The sequence below is a fragment of the Staurois parvus genome, unplaced genomic scaffold, assembly GCF_062004578.1.
Source record: "Staurois parvus isolate SC_StPar_1 unplaced genomic scaffold, SC_StPar_1.0 ptg000634l, whole genome shotgun sequence".
Classification (NCBI taxonomy): Eukaryota; Metazoa; Chordata; class Amphibia; order Anura; family Ranidae; genus Staurois; species Staurois parvus.
Window position 1 is genome coordinate 4,741,491 of NW_028318430.1, and position 21,477 is coordinate 4,762,967.

At 41.1% G+C, this 21,477-nt stretch overlaps 1 protein-coding gene across 1 annotated transcript in view; it reads right to left on the bottom strand.

The window, feature by feature from the left end:
* OCA2 (OCA2 melanosomal transmembrane protein) overlaps positions 1–21,477 on the bottom strand; it is a 444,033-nt gene that overhangs the window by 212,287 nt on the left and 210,269 nt on the right. Inside the window, exons 7-10 of the mRNA XM_089693490.1 lie at positions 11,716–11,873; positions 8,085–8,167; positions 6,370–6,523; positions 4,397–4,468 (exon numbers count right to left, since the gene is read on the bottom strand). Of these exons, the coding sequence (XP_089549616.1) occupies positions 4,397–4,468; positions 6,370–6,523; positions 8,085–8,167; positions 11,716–11,873 (467 nt within the window). The remainder of the gene's footprint in view (positions 1–4,396; positions 4,469–6,369; positions 6,524–8,084; positions 8,168–11,715; positions 11,874–21,477) is intronic.

The following is a 21,477-nucleotide window of genomic DNA, read 5'->3' on the forward strand; positions in this document are numbered from 1 at the left end:
CTCTGCTAGACTCCTCCTCGGGTAGTTCTTTTTTACCCTACAAGGCCCTCAGGCAACTACATATACAATTACAGCTTCTACAATTACATGACACCTGGCGTACACTTTACCCCACTGTTAAAGATTATACTTTTTTTTCCCCACCACACAATAAGTATTCTAGGATAGACTATTTTTTTTTGTCGCAACCAGATCTCCCTCTCCTCCATGCTGCTACCATAGAACCGATGGTCCTTTCCGATCATCATCCTATCACCATGACGCTTCGGTTTCCCATCTCGCACCCGCGCTCCAAATACTGGCGTTTGGATGCTTCCCTTCTTGCAGATGCCGCTATTGTTCAAGAGCTCCGCTCTAATATGGCTGAATATTTTTCCTTGAATAGCTCGTCAGACACCTCACCCATCACACGATGGGAGGCCCACAAGTGTGTCATTCGGGGCAGCCTCATAGCCATTGCGACGAGACGTAAGAAAGCCAAACAGGAGCGTCTGAAGCTCCTCTCAGATAGGATCCGCTCTTTGGAAAGAGTACACAAACAGACTCTGGCTGCGTCGACCCTTTTGGAACTCACGAGTACACGCACACAGCTTCTCACGGAACTGGGTAAGGTGGTTAGAAAAAGATTCATTCTTTCACATAAGCTGTATTACGAGTTCGCAAACAAGAGCGGGAAATTTCTAGCCAGAGCTCTTCGTGAAAAACGGGCTAGTATGACGGTGCATAAAATCAGAGGCTCTGATGGCATTGAGGCTACATCTAACCCCGATATTGCCGCCCATTTTGAACGCTACTATAAATCTCTGTACAACCTCCCTCAGGAACGTCCCCCTATCCATTCGGACAAATCTAGAACTGCCTTGATCTCTGAATTTCTCCATCTCTACGGTTCACCTGCCCTCTCAGAGGATCTGGTGCACGCTTTGGAAACTGATCTCACCTTCCTTGAACTGCAATCCGCAGTAAAACAGATGAAACCGGGGAAGAGCCCGGGCCCTGATGGTTTTTCAGCAGCCTATTATAAATCTTTTTTAGATATACTGGGTATTCCATTTCTCGCTGCTTTTAACACTCTCGCTCAACCTTCAGGGTCGCCTAACCACCTGTTGGAGGCTCACATTACAGTTATCCCCAAAGACGGGAAGGACACCACCCAGGTCTCCAATTATAGACCCATTTCCTTGCTGAACGTGGACGTCAAACTATTCACGAAGATCATTGCTAATCGTCTTCTTCCCTTGCTTCCCTCCCTGTTCGATTTGGACCAAGTAGGATTTATCCCTGGTAGAGAAGCAAGGGACAACACTATCAAGGCCCTTAATCTCCACCACTGGCTTTGCAGGTCTACCACTCCGGGTTTTTTCCTCTCCTTGGATGCAGAAAAGGCCTTTGACAGGATTGCCTGGGATTACCTGAACGCATCTTTAGTGGCACTGGGTCTGGGTGAGAAGATGCTTAACTTTATAATGGCCCTCTATTCTGCACCTACTGCCTGGGTCCGGGTGAACGGTCATCTGTCAAACTCCTTTCATCTACGGAACGGTACACGTCAGGGATGCCCCCTCTCCCCGCTTTTGTTTGTCCTATCCCTTGAGCCCCTGTTGCGGAAAATTCGTTTAAACCCTGATGTTAAAGGAATCACGGTGGCAGACAAGGAATATAAGCTTGCAGCTTATGCGGATGATATTCTCTTGTTCCTGGCGGACCCTCACATCACCCTCCCGAACCTACTGAAAGACTTTGCCCTTTTCAGACATTTGTCGAATTTTAAAATTAATTTTTCCAAATCTGCCGCCCTTAACATTACTTTGTCTGCTGAGCTAGTCTCTGCTTGTGAGGCCCAATTCCCATTTCATTGGGAAAGGGATTCCCTAACTTATCTCGGTATCCAGCTCACCAGTAACCTTGATGACCTTTATGTGAAAAACTATCTTACCGCTTTCGCTCTATGCAAGAAGACCTCAATAAATGGCACCGTCCCTGTTTCTCGTGGTTTGGAAGGGCAGCGATCATTAAAATGAATGTACTTCCCCGTCTCCTGTATCTCTTCCAAACATTACCAATTCACTTACCTCTTGCTTTCTTTGCATCTTGCAAAAGACTGTGTTCACTGTTCCTTTGGAGCCACAAACGTCCGCGTATTGCCTACTCCCAACTAACCCTCTCTAAACTTAAAGGGGGCATAGGATTTCCTGATCTTTACCGCTACTATTGGGCTTGTCATCTTTCCCGGATAGTTGATTGGCACGTTCATACTGCCTCTAAAGACTGGATATCTATAGAGAATGCTTGCTCGCCCTTCCCCCTGGCATCGATTCCTTGGCTCTCGCCGAAACACACGCCACAAGCTCTTCTCACCCATCCCTTGGTGGGACCTACGTTAAAAATTTTCCGATCGGCTTGTAGATCTGCAGCCATTTCTGACACACCCAACCCCCTGACCCCTATACGCCTCAACCCTGACTTCCCCCCTGGGATGCATAAAGACTTTTTATTGAAACACTGGCCGCACAAACAGATCTTAGTGAAACATTTTCTCCACAAAGGCAAGGTGAAACCGCTCAGTGAACTGCAGGAAAGCCTGGGTATTCGCGAATTCCCTTTCTGGGTATATTTCCAGATCAGACATTATCTGCTCTCTCATAAACCCCCTCATAACTGGCATCGCTCTCTTACCCCATTTGAATCTGCATGCGCGAAGGCTGAACCGCGGAAACATCTGATCTCGGAGATCTACCCACTTCTAGTGGAGAGCCGGTCTTATGACTCCCTCCCCGCATGTCGGGCTTGGCAGAGCGATCTTAATGCTGAGCTGTCGGACTCAGACTGGGACCTGGTTTTCCAATACTCTCATAAATGTTCCCTCAATGTCTCGACACAAGAAAACAGCTACAAAATAGCCTCTAGATGGTACCGAACTCCCTCAAGAATTCATCATTTTAACCCCGCCTTCCCCAACAGCTGCTGGAGATGCGGGACCCCAGATGGGTCCTTTCTTCACATTTGGTGGTCTTGCCCGATTCTTCAACCATTTTGGCAGGAGGTCCATAGGTTAGTAGTGTCTATAACTACCTTACCCTTAGCTCTCTCTCCTGCCCAATTCCTCCTCCATCACTCTTAACTTCCCAGGGCTCAGTATTTTAAATCATTAGCCATGCACATGATCAACGCAGCCAGACTCTGTATTCCGGTTCTATGGGGCTCCACACGCTCTCCCTCTATCCGTGAATGGCTCACTCGAGTGGGTAAAACGGCGGACATGGAAGAACTGGTTGCGACTGCCCGCGATACTCCTACGAAATACTCTCATGTATGGGCCTGTTGGACCCATTTTCTGACTACCCCGGAGTATCGATCCCTCATGGACCAACCTGTCTAAAACCTAATTTGGACTTCCTGATAGTGTTATTTAGTGGTATTTGACCTGAGGGTGCCATCATACTCCCCCCTGTGTTACACACGCTTTCCTTTGACGCCGATGATAGCTTAGGTTCCACCCGCTCCCGCTACTGTTTGTCTGGAGGATAAGATCTTTTTGACGGTTGTCCCTTCTCTTATTTTGCCCTCCCCACTTGCTTCCCTTCCTCCCCCCCCCTCCCCCTTTTTTTTTTTTTTTTTTTCTTCTTTCTTCTCTCTCTCCCCCTATTTTTTTTTCTTCTCTCTCTCCCCCTCTTCTTCTTTCTGTCCCTCTTTTTTTTTTTTTTTTTTTTCTCTCGCCTTTTCTTTCATATGCTTTTACACGTTTTGGACAATTTTTCCGATAGCACACTGAGTATGCTGTCAGCATCACTTCCAGCAATTCGTTCGCGGTTCCCACGACAATTACTCCTACATTCGCACAATTCCACCATCGTATTCTGTAGTGATGACTCTCACATAGGCATCGTACTTGCTCTTCTCCCCCCTACAGATTTTTATCGCTAGACGTTATGGTGGAAGGCCAGACGTCTCTTTATTTTTAGCACTTGACAAGCATACCTAAATATTGCAGGCACAACCCTGTCGTGGCCTAGTTCATCCACACTGTTTGGTCTTGCGTTGGACCTCATTTGCCTTTGTATGATTTATGTTTTGCTGTTTGTCCTATGTGCCTTTCCTCTGTACATTTTCGTGTGATAATTTGTATCTTGTTTTCAATAAACTTTGTTTTTTGGGAAAAAAAAAAAACTGTACATGTTTATCCACTCTTTAAAGTCAAGATATACAGAGAGTGAAATCCAGAATTTCTACAGATCAAGAATATTCCAATAAAGGGCAACTTGGAAAACTTTAAGGGCAACTTTAGGTGGTTATTTACCCTAGTTACTGGGCCCTAGTTCCATTCAACCAAAATATCAGCTAGTAATGTGTGAAAGCTAGAAAGCTAGAAAGCACTCTTTTCTTTTTGTTAACTTACATCACCCACAGCTGCCAAAGCTGCCAGAGCTGCCAAAGAGCCCAACATTGCTGCTAGTGTTCTGTGGACAATCTAAAGTGAATAAAACAAAAACATTAAAATGTATTACAAAAGACTTAACACCATTGCTTCTGGTTCATCAGTTTGTAAAATATGCCGCTGTAAGGATACAGGATAGTTTAATTTATAGTAAGCCAAACACCATTCACCTCATTATAATGAAAGTGAACAGGTGGGCAAAGTTAAAAAACAAAACAAAAACAGTAAACATGTACATATTCTGTCTGCAAATTCAGTACAGAAAAATATCTTTTAGACTGACCAGATTTCCAATATCCAATGTGATCATAACTTTGCTGGTGGCACTGTGCTTCCCTGGTTCAATTGCCCACCAGCAGGTATCTCCTAGAAGCAAGCAGGTTCCAGTAATCAGCTCCACATGGCCCCAGCTGTTGGGAGGGTACTTAAAGCAGAGTTCCACTCACTCTGTAAAAAGATAAACGTCAGCAGCTACAAAAACTGTAGCTGCTGACTTTTAAAAAAACAGTCACTTACCTGTCCCTCGGTCCCACGTTGCCCCCGCCGCACCCGTTATGTATTCCAGGTGCTGGCATCTTCAGTGTGGGCACCCGGCTGTGACAGTTTGTGGCTTCACAGCCAGGTGCCCACTGCGCAAGCGTGAGTAGTTCTGCGCTTTCTGAATGGCCCCGTCGTCTTCTGGGACTTGTCACATGTCCCACAAGACTTCGGGGAGGGAGGGTAGGAGGACAACTTCCGTTTCCAATCACCTAGGCGATCGCAGTGGAAGTGGGAGTGGGTACCTGTCAAATTCGGGTATCTGCCCCCCCCCACTCCCCAAAAGGTGCCAATCCTTAATGGAGAGTGGGGGGGTCAATCTTTAAAGCTGAACTTCCCCTTTTGGGTGGAACTCTGCTTTAAGACTCTCTCTACTAATACACCTCAAGTCATTGTTTTGTTTGTTGCTTGCTGCCAGATTTTGGATGCCAGTTTTTCTTGCTCCTGCTCTTGAGCTAGGCTTACATCCTGTACCATGTGTCCTGCTGTCTTACTTTTGCTCCCCTTGTTCCTGTACTCAGTCCTGATTCCCCCTTTCCTTGCATTTCCCCCTTGCCCTAGCTTCCCATCTTCTATATATTTTCTTTTACATATTATATATAGTTTGTTTGTTAGGTTTCTGTTTATTAGTTGGGAATTTTTGGTTTTGGGTCACTTATTTTTTTACATTCGCTTTTTGCTGTTGTGCGCACGTCTTTTGCATTGCTGTTAATACATTTACTTCAATACTGTATAATGCTTGGTCCCAGTTTCCTTGTGTAGCTACACATATCTGGTCATCTCTGCCACGGACTGCTGACACTAACAGCCTCCACTGCACTGAAATCCAAAAGAATCAACCTTGCCCAAGTTCTTGCCTGCTGGAGTACAGAATACCTCCCTCATATCTTATGGAGACAGAGAAAGGAGAAGTTGTTCTATAGTCCAGCAGTAAAAATGTAAGCAGGGCAAAATTCTGGTGAATTTCCAGCTCAGTGACTGTCAGGATCATCAGATATTTTTCTGTACTCAGATCATTTTTAAAGGGATAAAGTGGGAAAATATGTATTACAGAGGTGTACTGCATACTTTTTGTCCAAACATACATGTTAATACAATTAGCCAATATAAGTTTTACATCAGCCTTTAATAAATACAGACAAGCCAGCCTTCAAAACGTATTTCACAATTCAAGTGCAGGCTTAGCTGCCAAATGAAAATGGTTAAGGAAAATAAAAATGGGGAAATCGAAAATACGGCAGCATTGTAGGTTACTAAGGAAGCAAACATGTTATATTTATTGTGTGCACTCATTAGCAGGCAAGATGGTTATTGTTCATCTCTATATAGGTATACACCAATCTGTATAATGCAAACGTGTTTATTGCAGAGTACATTAAATAATCAGGATGGCTTACCTCAAATATAATTAGCGCATAAACTCCTGCTAAGATAACGGCTGCAATAGTTACTTGTGTCTCTATGCTCGCACTGAGGTACTGATGAGATAAAGACAGTGGAACGAGCTGGGGCTCCTGTAGAAAGGCTTGAATATTTATCGAGATCGTGTCACTAAAATATAAACACGCTTTTATTCAGCGGTTAAAGGGAATTAATTTTGATGATCAAATAAACAAAAAAAGTTTACAGCTAGAGCCATTACTGCAAGATGAACATAAACATTTCCTATTTATTTGAAATCTAAATCACCTCCAAGTTCTTCGGAAGCTCAAGAACAATTGAAAAAAAAAAAAGGATTAGTACAAGATTTTAAATGATGGTAATAAAGAACAGGACAAAACCTGTCTGATGAAGCTTCCTGGAAAAACAAAAAGTCTATGAAATATTCAAAGGGAATTTAAAAAGCATAATATTACATTTTAAACACTCCATGACAATCCATAAAGATGATTTTCCTGACCTCTGCATATGCATTAACAAAAGAAGAAATAAAGCTGAACTACAGATATACTGTATATGTAACACACAATTTAATCTAGTTATGTATTAGTTAACTGATTTGTCTATCCAAAGCTATTTCAGTTTTTGGCAGACATTGAAGTTAAATCGTTCCTTATGTATTTTTACAGGTATTTATATAGCACCACCAATTTCCATATATATTATACATTCACATCAGACCCTGCACTCAAGGAGCTCACAATTATAGGTTCCTAACTCAAATTCATACATGCACACACTAGGAACAATTTAGACAGGAGCCAATTAACCTACCAGCATGTCTTTAGAGTGTAGGAGGAAATCAGAGTGCCCGGAAGAAACCCATGCAGACACAGTTAGAACTTTGTCAGGGACTCTGTGGGAGAATCTATACATTTCTGTTACTAATTCTGGGCACCCACCAAGGTGTTATGAAGGAGCCAGAATTAGCCTTATAGATTTATTTTACATTATGGAGAGCTTACAAGATCAACCTATGATGGTGGCAGGAATATTAGGCGGTGGCAGGAATATCAGCAGGAAGATCTCACTGCTGAAGTCCACAGGTGGGGAAAAAAAAAAATCAGGAGGGGCTCAGTCCACCAGATTACACCTATAATAAAAAGAGTCAATTTTAGGTAAACTGGTCCTTTAAAAAAACTAATTTTACTAGTATGTAAAAATATATGCTTTTAAACAAGTGATGGCCTCATCAGTGTGCTACAACTCCTTCATTTTGCATTTCCAGGCTATCAGAGCAGTGTGCAACAATACTGTTTGGCATAGTTGCCTGAACAAGAATTGCAAACCAAGGAAAGGCATCCAGTATATATTAAATTATTATGTATTTAGAGGTTTGTCTGAAGTTCAGTTTAATCTAAATCCATTGTCCAAACATACACATGCAGTTTATGTACTTCAGACAGCCAAGAGATGTGCTTCAAAATTAGGAGGCCACATTAAAGGACCCCTGAGGGTGTCAGGAAAAGGCAGAGACCCTCTACTGCACATTGCTCTTAGTTCAATGGGAAAACCACATTAAGATATTCTTTTTTTGGGTAATAAAAAAATGAATGTATCCTGTTTTACAGGCATAATGTTTACATTCATCAATACTGCATTAAAATGATCAAATAAAACTTTGAAACTAACTGAAAAAAAAACTGCATCAGATACATTATTTGAAACTAACCTGTTTAGAATTTCAAATGTTCTTTGTTTTACAACGTGTTCATTTTTTCTTGACTTCAAAGCTAGAGTCCAGTTATAAATAACCTGTAAAGCCCCGAAAACAGTTCTATATAAGTTTATGCATTGTTAAAGGCATTCTCCACTACCTGCGGTTTTAAAACATATTATGTAAGTTTCCCATATCCCTTCAATAACCAGTACTACAAAATCTTGTTTCTCTGGAAAATCAAGTGAAACCTGACAGCACATCATCTATTGCAATACAATTCTATAGCATTTAATCTGTTAATGCAAAAAAATTTAAAAAATTAAAAAAGAATTGCAAGGTCTGTTTAATGCCTAGCCACCCCCCCCCCCCCAAATGCCAATAAAAGCATTGCAAGAAAAACTAAACCTTAAAAAGGAATAAAATAATATATTTACCTTGGACATCAGCTTTGGGTAATATGTGGATGCAGCATGGAGGATTTCTTCATCCACCATTATTATGTGGATGGAGGAATCCATTCATTTTTTTTTTGATTGGAAAAAAAAAAAGATCCGTCTACGGCCAGTTTAATTTAATGCTGCCTGTGACTGGTAGTCTCAGGAGATTTGGTATCACTGCCGTGGTTCTCACTGTTTTTCTTGCTGAAGATTCTTACATGAGGAAGCAAAATCCTTTACCAAGTTGGTTTGCTCCGCACAGAAGCACAGTGAAAAACAGGGTCGGTTAAGTCAGTAATTGGGAAAAGATCAGCTGCAGGGAGACCACAGGCACTGCTGGCTGACTGGTTATTTGCCCACTGCCTGCCACAGCTTCCACAGCTCAGTTCCTCTTTAAACTCTTTTCTAGCATTTGCCCACTTCACTTGCTGCTTGGATCGTTTATAATGTCAATGATCTAGCTGAAAAAAAAATATATATATATATCCAGGACATCCTTTTTTGCTCTGCATCCAGCAAGCCATTGCAGGCAAACCATTGCAGGGGAAAAATGTACTTTAATTAGGAGCCGGTCATTTAAAACAGGTGTGGCTCAGCCATGGAAGACCTTACAGCTACCTTACACAACAATGAAGATACCTTCTGGTCTACTCGGATGTAGAGTTGCCCCTCATCCCTTTAAAACCAAACACATTAATTTCACAGGTTCTGTGGCTGATTAAGGTTTATTAAGCTCATTTGGTGCCTTATCTGCATTAAATTAGCCACAGAACATGTGTAAATATTATGTGTTTGAGTTTAAAGGGATGAGGTGGCAATCCTACTTTGATGCCCTGGCAGAACTTCATGTACACAGATGCCTATCTGAACACACCGTCTCAGCCTCCCAGGGAGGGACCCCCAGATCCCGCTTTCCCCCACTTGACCGTTTATTAACCCTCCTTCCCCTGACACTAGTCCTTGCAAGTTTATCTCCATATGGATATATATACCACATCATGATTGCAGTACTATAGCAATACATGATGGTATTTAGTTGGTGACCAGGAACCAAAAGGATCCTAGGTGCTGTTTTGGACTCAGTTTCATAGGTATTTGTATTTTTTTTCTCTGCCTACACTTGTACCTTATGGTGTTCTAGAACAAAGTCTTTTTCTTTCCATTATGACCATTAACCTTCCATATAGAATGAGGTCAAGACGTGACTCCCTTATAGTAGTTTTGTCACCTGCGCTAGTCGATTGTTTTTGTTTAGTTTGTAATTGGACACTACTTTCATGCTATGTTATGTGATTTACTACTATAAGTAAAGTGTGGTTCTGCAAGAGGCATTACCCTCACAGTTATGGAATTAATTTAAACCTATATAATTATTAATTAAACCTATATAAGAGTTATGTAGCTAAAGAAAAACAAAGTAAGCAAAAACAAGAAAACACTGGTAGTAAAACATGTAAACATTGATCCTAATGTTATAAACTGCAAAAACATAATGTACAATAAAGAAATGGTGGAAAAAACACTATATGCATACAAGTTGGGTAACAAGGCTGGCCCAACCTCATAACAGACATATTATAGTGTCAGAAACTTTGCAGCTCTTTAAGGTAAAACATACTTGCTTCTAAAGTATTACACTTCAAATCTTAGAAAAGGAGAACCATTTACAATGATACAAGACAATGTGAAGGTTTGGTGAAAGATCCAATACACAACTATGACTCCTGATACTTCCACAATCTAATTCAGTTCACCACCACATGGATCTTATTCAAAAATACTCTTTATTTTACACTTTGGCTTTTATCACAGTGAATGACTTCCCTTCAAAGTGTGATGTATTTGGATCGGCTAGTGACTACTAAGGACTTGCTCCTGGCATAGGAGGAAAAAAGGGGTCCTATAAGGAACAAGGCAGCATCTAATTACTTCTAATGTAGCACCGTGATTTTCACTGCTCTCTATACTGGGAGAATATAAATTATTGTTCCTGTGTATAGCTGTTTGTCCCCAGCATGGTTAGCTGACAAAATCTGAATGGAGGAAAAATATTATTATGCTATAATAAGAAGGCACCATATTCTGATCTACTGTATGTAAGCTGTGCTGTAAGCAGGATGTACCTAGGGTGGCACAGACACCAAATTTAATAGGATAACAAACTTTGCACTCTATGTTAACTGTGCCAAAATAAAAAGGTTATGTGTGGTTTGAAAGTTATGCTATTTAACATGTACATGCATAAGTTTTATTTGATTCGCATTGCCAGTGTGAAGAAGAATGATGTGCCTCTTGCAGAGTTAAATACTTACTTTACTTTTTTTTTATTTATACATGTACTTTCATGTCCCACACTCATGTGACCACAGTGGCTCTGCTAGTCCAAGCCGCTCTGAGACATTACATTACAAGTTGCTAGGTGTGGGGTCAGCTGAGATGTTATTCTGATGGATTACTTCTCCAACCAGACTTGTCCTACTTCCAAGCAGAACCCAGCCCTGAACACAGGCGTTGCAGTGCAATTGAATTAAAAGAGGAACTGTCCAGGCAAATCTGAGACAGTTGATAAGTATGCCAAGACCTTTACAATGCTGACCAATATTCATTCTGGGGTTAAAGTGTTACTAAACCCAGGACCCTGCATTCACTATATCTGGTCTTCCACAGTACACATGTAATGGAAATGCAATTACTTTAGTTAATTATAAATTGCTAAATACCTTTTCTCATCAGCAGATAGAACAGTCTTGTGACTTCTATCAGTGTCCAGCCAAACACATGTTAAAGCATGTAGGAGTTTTCATTCTGCTCTAGGAGGATGCAGGACAACTAACCTCTGTCTGGACAGCATTGATTTGCACTTTACTGATCACATGCACACTCCCAAGGAAAAAAAAAAAAACCTCTCTAACAATACTCACCAAACTGAGCATGTGCAGAGTGATTCCACACACTATGTGTTATCAGGAGATAAGTGGGGGACAATGGAAGAAGGGGAGAATCAGAGAAGTCAGGATCAAACAGCATTGTTACACAATGCGGAGGATTAACCCCTTAGTTTCCACAGTGAGTATAACAAGCATGCTTTACTGCATATGCTCAGAAAACAAAATGCACTTTCCTTTTTTCTTAGTGAAATATTTGAGGTCAAGAAGTTATCAAAGCCCAAATATGTTTTCATATGCATTTATATAAAAGAGAGCCACCTGTGTAGGGCGACGCCTCCTTGAACCAGGATCATCCATTTGAACAATTTGTACGAGAATATATTCTTCATTTCTTCGATCAATCAAGTCCCCAGCAAAGGGTCCATCGACTTCCAGCTTTAAGAGTGCAGCATCCCGAAAATCTGTTAGGTTCACAGCTTGTAGGAGGATATGGGTTAAGGGGCTATGAGGTACAGCTGGATAGATTTTTAAAGCAGAACTTTATCCAAAAATATGAGAACATTTTATATATTAATATATGAATAGATAAAATAAAACCAACTTTTGCAATATTCAGCTTCTATACATAGATTTAACAGACTATCTGTATGCCATGAAATGTTCTCAGTCTGATGGCCATCATTTTACCCACTTTCTCTGGACCCAGGTCAACTTGGTCTGACCCCAGCCTGTGATTGGACAGTGACAGGAAAAGCAGAATAGTGATGGCCTCATCTGTCACTTGCTATAAGTATGCTTCATGCCAGCCCATAAACGAATTGACTACTTGTTCTGCTTCTCTCTATCACACTCCAGCCCTGCTGTACAGGGATTGAAAGAGGTAGATATTAGGTCAGATTCAAGCACTTGCATTGAAAAGAATACAATATAAAAAATGTAATAATGATGTATTATTGCTGAACTCAATAGTCATATATATATATATATATATATATATACATACATATACACACACACACACACAATACCTTGTAATACTAAAGGTGACATCATAAAGAGAGCGTGCAATTTCTGGTCTGTAGTACAGGAAACTCCTGCACAGACACAAGGCGTAGGAGTGGTTTAATTGTGTACTGCTACAGGGATCTAAAAGAAATACAAGAAAAGGGCACCAAGATTCAAAAATACACAAAGATCTTTCATTTACATGTTTATTTAGCCTGAAGCTCAGCTTTGATGATGTGCTCTTCTCTGGACTGATGCAAGAATGGCTGAACATGTCCCTAAAATATGTCCCCCAAGTTATAATATAAGTGGCCTATAAAGTCCAATGTATAATCCGTTTCCAAAAAAAAAATGATATGTATATGTAGAGATGTGCTGGTTGCTTTAAATCTTAAACAGCAGTTGCAAAGCCTTTTTTTTCTTTTCTCTCTTTGTGAATGACAGACAGGGAAAGCAGGACTGTTCTCTGATTGGTTGTTGCTACAGCTGAGAAAGATCCACCCATTGCAGCATTGTTGCAGCTGGACTTATGATTGGCTGTGGTGGAAAGGAGAGAGGAAAAAGGAAGAAGAAGCACATGTGGGGAGGCAGACATTTTCAGGGGACCGCATGGAGCAAGGGCTCCTGGTGTAAAGTCACAGAGTCTCACTCTCTGTGGTGCTGGAACCCATAAACTGGGCTGGGAGTGTGTAGCAGAGGAATTGTTGCAGGAGGACAGTGTGCAAATTAAGGATTGTCCTGCCTGACATTCAGGATTACAGCCACTCAAGTGCATGTGTCTATCAAAGTCTGGAACTGCTGGAAGAGAGAGAATTTCTACTACTGTCTAATGCTATCTAGAGGACAATCCAGAAACAGTGAGTACTCTGTGATGAAAGGGGATTTTGATATTGCTGCATTTGCTGTTCATCTCTGGAGAATGGTCATGAGAAAGCCTGCTCTCTAATTCTCAGAGTGACACAGATCTTGGAAAGCCCAAGCTGCTCAGAATTATCTATTACTGCTGCTGATTGATGAGAGAACTTTGTCTCTGTATATTACTGGTGATTGTCTCCTCAAAACATGCTGTGGCTGAAGAGTGTGTTTAGTTCCAAATCCCCACAGAAGCTTGCTGCTCTAAATATACTGAGCAAGTGTTAGTATATCAGGATTTCACCTGTATGGTAAAGATTTTGTTGAAGTGTTGATTTTTTCTATTGCAATGTTCACTGGAAGATTCTGCTTAAAGGAGACTGTACTATCCTGCTACCCCTGGATTACAAATACTCTCTCATTCTGATTAAAGGGCCCCAACGTTGAGAGACTGTAAGTTTCATCCCACTGGCCATTGGTTAGGTAGGATATTTCTACTCTAGATAGCACTGCTATAGTAAATGTCAATAAGCTGCTAAATCCCATTAACAGTTATTGTTTCATGTGTCAATGTCACTCTCATATGCCACCCTAGTCAGTGTGATATTAGTCAGTTTTTGGAGTCTTTGGCAAGTGAATTGTGACTTCTTACTAACTGTGTTATGCAAAGTGGTATCTGTGTTCTATGTACATTACCTGTGTTAAATCAGCTAGTTCTTTTTCAGGGTTTGTCTTCTTCAATAAAACCCATAAAAAATATTCTCAGAGTGTCAAAGTATTCTGGGTATAATCGGAGTTGTCACCAGATTCAGGTGGGAGCTGAACCTATATATCTAGCCAAGTTCCACCCAAGGGTGTGCTACATATATACAGTGGGGATCGAAAGTTTGGGCACCCCAGCTAAAAGTTTGTATTAATGTGCATAAAGAAGCCAAGGAAAGATAGAAAAATCTCCAAAAGGCATCAAATTACATATTAGACATTCTTATAATATGTCAACAAAAGTTAGATTTTATTTCCATCATTTACACTTTCAAAATAGCAGAAAACAAAAAAAAGGCGTCTGCAAAAGTTTGGGCACCCTGCAGAGTTAATATCTTGTACTGCCCCCTTTGCCAAGTATCACAGCTTGTAAACGCTTTTTGTAGCCAGCCAAGAGTCTTTCAATTCTTGTTTGAGGTATCTTTGCCCATTCTTCCTTACAAAAGTCTTCCAGTTCTTTGAGATTTCTGGGCTGTCTGTCACGCACTGCTCTTTTAAGGTCTATCCATAGATTTTCAATTATGTTGAGGTCAGGAGATTGTGAAGGCCATGGCAAAACCTTCAGTTTACGCTTCTTGATGTAATCCCCCGTGGATTTTGAGGTGTGTTTAGGATCATTATCCATTTGTAGAAGCCATCTTCTCTTTAACTTCAGCTTTTTCACAGATGGCATCAAGTTACCATCCAAAATTTGCGGAAATTTTATTGAATCCATTTTTCCTTCTACTCATGAGATGTTCCCTGTGCCACTGGCTGCAACACAACCCCAAAGCATGATTGATCCAACCCCATGCTTAACAGTTGGATAAAGTTCTTTTCATTAAATTCTGTGCCCCTTCTTCTCCAAACGTACCTTTGCTCATTCCGGCCAAAAAGTTCAATTTTAACCTCATCGGTCTACAGAACTTGTTTCCAAAATGCATCAGGCTTGTCTATATGTTCATTTGCAAAGTTCAAACGATGATTTTTGTGGTGAGGACGTAGAAGAGGTTTTCTTCTGATGACTCTTCCATGAAGACCATATTTGTACAAGTATCTCTTTATAGTGGAATAGTGTACCACAACTCCAGTGTCTGCCAGATCTTTCTGGAGGGATCGTGCAGTCAAACGTGGGTTTTGAATTGTTTTTCTCACAATCCTGGGAGCTGTTCTGTCTGATATTTTTCTTGCTCTTCCAGATCTTGCTTTAACTTCCACTGTTCCTGATGACTGCCATTTCTTAATTACATTCCGAACAGAGGATATTGACATCTGAAAACGCTTTGCTATCTTCTTATAGCCTTCTCCAGCTTTGTGAGCGTCAACTATTTTCAGTTTCAGTTTTCTAGACAACTGCTTAGAAGAACCCATGGTGCTGATTGTTGGGGCAAGGTCAGATGAGTCTGGGCATTTAAAACCTTTGAGCTTGACATCACCTGGTCTTCCCAGACAATGATTGAGAACAATCCATGACACTGGCAGGTCTCAGCTTGGCAAAGGGGGCAGTGCATGCTATAAATTCTGCAGGGTGCCCAAACTTTTGCAGACGCCATTTTTTTGTTTTCTGTTGTTTTGAAAGTGTAAATGATGGAAATAAAATCTAACTTTTGTTGACATATTATAAGAATGTCTAATCTGTAATTTGAGGCCTTTTGGAGATTTTTCCATCTTTCCTTGGCTTCTTATGCACATTAATACAAATTTTTAGCTGGGGTGCCCAAACTTTCGATCCCCACTGTATGTTACAGCTTACAGACCTTTTTTGGCTGCTTTATGTTTCTTTTTATCTAATGTTTCAGCCAGTGACACTTCCTTGTTACAGAGTGACAACGTGCACTGTATTTATGGAGGAACAGTGTTGTCCCCTAAGCTGCTCTCCTGAATTTGTCTACGGACACCTCTATTACTTCTATGGTTCAAAAAGACAGTTGAAACAAATAAAGTGGGATTAAACCCAAAACAAGCACTATATGGCAGCTTACCATTTCTTAGATGTGTTGGCTACATTTGTTCTTTTCTAGGCTTTCTTCTATTTTTAGCTGGTGATTCAGCCAGTAAGTCTTTTTCAAAAGAGCAAGCTCTCTAGCGAAATGTATCAGTTGCAGAGATGAGACAAACCATTTAACACTAGCAGGATGCTTACAATGATCAACTTTTACATATGTAAACCCCTTTGCTGTTACTATAAAAAGTGTTAGCTGGAGTTTAGCATCAGTTTGTTAGATGAACTAGCATATTTAAATACACTAACACTGCCCCCCCCCAGACTGACAATGCTGCTTCCTGTGTGTCTCCTGTGCTATGTTACTGGCCAGATCACCAGGCAACAACAGAGGGAAATAAGTCAAAGAAAAGAAAAATGATGCAACCACCACATCTCATGATTGGTAATCTGCGATATGCTGTATTACATTTTTGGTTTTGGATTTAATACTGCTTTCATTTCCATTTAGTGCAAAGAAACTTACAAGGATTTGGGATTTCTGGCACAAACAGCAGCTATTTTCTGTACTTGAAGAAAATGTGCTTAGCCTCAAAATAGAAAACTAAAGCAGCCACCACATCTAAGGACTAGTAAGCTGTAACATACTAAAATTTTGTTCTTGGGTTTAGATAAACTTTATGGATTTAAGAAGCTTGGCCTCAGGGAAGCTTGTGTCAGCAAGAAAAGTCCATATAAGAGGGCCAACATTCTCAAGCTTGATTTACAGATTTGTTCAGCCCTGCATAAAACAGGCTCGATTCCCAAAGTGGCTTTAAAATTGAATCTATGGTTCTGGAAGCAACAGTGGTAGCTAGCATTCAGTAAGCTGAAATATTTCTCAAAACGTAAAGAAGTGTATAAAGGTTACATGAATTATAGTTATTGGAAACATTTAGAATGTATTTGTAATTTAAAATTGAGCTACTCCTGCAACAAAAAATTGTAGTTTCATTTGTACCTATATTTAAAGAAACATTTATGCTGCTGAAGTTCTGTACCTGTGACTGCTCAGCTTACAATATCAAATAAAGATACCCAGCAGTTCTATTGACTTTTCTTCAGCATATAAAGAAAACTAGATTATGGGGAATTGTTCACAGTATTGTGGAGCTTACATGAAAATCATCAATAAATGCATTCACAACACAGGACCTGGGAAGAAAGGACTCATGAATTATATATGATTGTTACAATCATCTCACCTCCAGATATGCCATTAACTTTCTTTATCAAAATCACAAGAGTATTCTTTAGAAAATATTTTCCCCATATGATTAGGTCTATAATTCTCATTATATAGGCATGCACATTTTCTCTTTATATGTAATGAAAATGAGTGCAGTGCAGGTTAAAAGGGGATGAAAGAAAATCTGAAAAGGGATAAAAACACAATCAGCAAAAAAGCAGTGAAGTATCTATTCCCATCATAATGGCTGTTTTAAAACTTTATGGTTTAAAAATGTATTATACTGTGCTGAAGACTTTATTATTACCATCACTTTGTGGATTTCAGGAGTTGCAGTCTAGTGTTGAATTTCTTATCCTAGTCTGCCTCTCCTTGAGTACTCAAGTTTTTTCCCAAGCCTACTGAGACATTCCGGTCCTGGGGGATTCAAAATAGGCACTAGGTTTCTGCTCTAACTTGCCAATTTTGGAAAAAGGAGAATTGCATTTTATCCATGTAACCTGCTTATACCACTTTACTTGGCCTCTCTCGATTCAAAGCTGCAAAGTAGATCTGCTTAAGCACTACTCAAAAAAAATTAAAGGAACACTTTGAAAACACGCCAGATCTCAATGGGGAAAATTATCATGCTGGATATCTATACTGATATAGACTGGGTAATGTGTTAAGAACATAAGGATGCCACATCGTTAGATGGGAAGGAAAATGATCAACCTACAGAGGACTGAATTCAAAGACACCCAATCAATGTGAAAAAATTGTGCAGCAGGTTAGTCCATTTTGCTGAAATGTCATTGCAGTAACTCAAAATGGTACTCCCGTAATGTGTATGGCCCCCTCGTGCTTGTATGCATGCCTGACAACATTGGGGCATGCTCCTAAATAGACAACGGATGGTGTCCTGGGGTATTTCCTCCCAGATCTGGACCAGGCAATCATTGAGCTCCTGGACAATCTGAGGTGCAACTTGACTGCATCAGATGGACTGAAACATGATACCCAAAAGGTGTTCTATTGGATTTAGGTCAGGCGAGTGTGGGGGCCCATTCAGTGGTATCAATTCCTTCATCCTCCAGGAACTGCCTGCATACTCTCACCACGAGGCCGGGCATTGTCGTGCACCAGGAGGAACCTAGGACCCATTACACCAGTGTAGGGTCAGACATTGGGTCCATACATTTCATCCTGATACCTAATGGCAGTCAGGGTGCCATTGTCTAGCTTGTAGAGGTCTGTGTGTCCCTCCATGGATATGCCTCCTAACACCACCACTGACCCACCACCAAAATGGTCATGCTGAACGATGTTACAGGCAGTATAACATTCTCCACGGCTTCTCCAGACCCTTTCATGTCTGTCACATGTGCTCAGGGTGAACCTGCTCTCAACTGTGAAAAGCATAGGGCGCCAGTGGCGGACCTGCCAATTCTGGTGTTCAAAGGCAAATGCCAATCAAGCTCTATGGTGCCAGGCAGTGAGCACAGGGTCCACTAGAGGACATCGGGCCCTTAGGCCACCCTCATGAAGTCCGTCTCTGATTATTTGGTCAGAGACATTCTCACCAGTGGCTTGCTAGAGGTCATTTTGTAGGGCCCTGGCAGTGCTCATCCTGTTCCTCCTTGCACAAAGGAGAAGGTAACGGTCTTGCTGGTGGGTTAAGAACCTCTCTACAGCTCTGTCCAGCTCTCCAAGAGTAACTTACTGTCTTCTGGAATCTCCTCCATGCTCTTGAGACTGTGCTGGGTGACAAAGCAAATCTTCTGGCAATGGCACGTATTTATGTGCCATCCTGGAGGAGTTGGACTCCCTGTGCATCCTTTGTATGGCCCAGGTATGGCTGATACTACCAGTAGAGACACTGACCAAATGCAAAACTAGTGACAAACAGTCAGAAAAGATGAGTAGGGGAGAAAATGTCAAGGTCAATGGCCTCCACCTGTAAAACCGTTCCTGTTTGGGGGGTTGTATCATTGTTGCCCATCTGGTGCACCTGTTGTTAATTTAATTAACACCAAAGCAGCTGAAACTGATTAACAACCCCCTATGCTACTTAACTGACCAGATCAATATCCCAGGAGTTTAATTGACTTGATGCTATACTCTGGTTAAAGAGTGTTCATTTAATTTTTTTGAGCAGTGTAGTTTGGCCTGGTTCCTCTTTCTCCCCTTCATTGACTTGCCTTATTTTGTATTCAGTGACGTAATCATTTTGTCTAATTTTGTCTCTGTTTTTTATGCAGTGCATGCATAAAATTGCTAAGTGGGGAGGGTGTGGCCAAGTCAGGGCATAGTACAAAGCTCGTAAAAATGTTGCAGCACCCTCACTCAGCACTTATTTGTGGGAAGAGATATATAATGCAAATATTAAAATGGCTTGATGGGTAAATGTCAGTCTGGAAAAGTGGGAATTTATAGACAGACTGCATTTGCATGTAGACTGCCCTGGGTAGACGGCCACATGTAATGCTGAGCCTTCACAATTGAAAGAATTGAAATCCATTGACTGACAGGGACTCTCTCGTACTTGCTTACCTTCTAACAGTACTGTGCAAAGCTGACAATAAGTTGTGAAATCAGACTATGCATTTCTTGTAAAGGAGAGGAGTGTGTACAGCTGTGCAAGACTAAAGGTAAGGCTGGAGCTTAGGCTCGGATCACACTATTGCGGGCCCTGCAGCCTGTGTTTGTTCACAAAAAAATTTGCATGCCTCTTTTTGAAAACACAGCTGTAGCGAAACTGCGTGGTCTTTTGACCATGCGGTTTCCTTGCAGTTCCCGCAGCCCCAATCACTGAACAAATGAATGGCAGACCGGCGCACATCGTAAGGGGAACGCTATTCAGCTGTGGGCATTTGGGGGTGCGGGAACAGATGAAATTCCCGCACCCACAACCAGCTTGCATAGTGTGAACCTAGCTCAAGTCTTATACATCAGCAATTTTTCAATTGCTAGTCTTGTCAAACCATAACCATTAGAGAAATTTTAAAGCAAGTGGCAAGGCCTTAACAGAGTCATCCAACAGAAAAAAGAAACACATGCATATTTAGAAAACAAATATGTGTGCTTTACACAACGTGCTTAGTTCATTTATAGCCTCCAAAGAAAGCTGTGACCAGCTCAGAGTGTACTATACCCCATGGCATGCATTATATGAATGATTTATAAAATTCAGGCACTCTGCAGTAGAGAATGTGGGAATTCACACACCGATGATGTCAGATCACATCCAATTTTATTTAAGTTGTAAAAAGCACACTGCAGTCCAACCAGGAACTGTCCCTCACCCAATAGGGGCTTATCTGTGATCAAGACTGTGTTGGGTAAAACATCAGAGAAGGGAAGTCCTAGGAGGGGCTGCAGCGTGCCTTGCCCAGCTTTAAAGTGTTACTAAACCCAAGACCCTGCACATTCACTATATCTGGTCTCCCACAGTACACAGAACATGGAAGTGCAATTATTTTAGTAAATATAAACTGCTAAATACCTTTTCTCATCAGCAGTTACAGCAGTCTTGTGGCTTCAGCAGAGCACTGGTTAAAGCTTGTAGGAGGAGTTTTCTTTCTGCTCTTGGAGGGTGCAAAACCCCTGACCTCTGTCTTGATAGTACTGATTGGCCCTGTGCTGATCACATGCACTCTCCCAAGAAAAAAAAAACCTCTGTAGCAATACACACTAAACTGAGCATGTGCAGAAGGGCTACAGGTTCAGTCTGTGTTATCAGCATGGACATTTGAACAAGAGGAGGGGTAGAGAAGTCAATATCAAACCGCCTTTTTACACAATGCAGAGGATTAACCCCTTAGGTTCCACAGTGAGTATAACAAGCATGTTTTACTGCATATACAGACTGATTTTCATGTTGTGGGTTTAGTGACACTTTAATAATGTAGAATGTGATCTGTGTGCGACTTCCTGTATTTTTCCACACTGACCAGCTAGCTCACACACCTACATTCTTTATCCAACTACTATATAGCTGAGCAGCACTTCATTCATCATGGACATTTTTGAACTCAGACAAAAAAGACCCAACATCCCTGATGACACTTTCTCCATTGACAAAAACTGAAAACATCAGCGGCATATTTTTACACCTACAAAATATTGCCTCTTCAGAAATAAGGACATTATGGGACATATCATTATTAGAGAGATATATTAAGGACAATATGGTCCCAAGGTCTCTGAGATGGGAAGTCCCCCCGGAAATGGGGGACATTAATAATGAGCAAGAGTGGTACCATTTTTTCAATAATATGGGCCTCGACCTCTTAAAATTCCTTATAATCAGGAAAAAGAAAAAACTCACGTA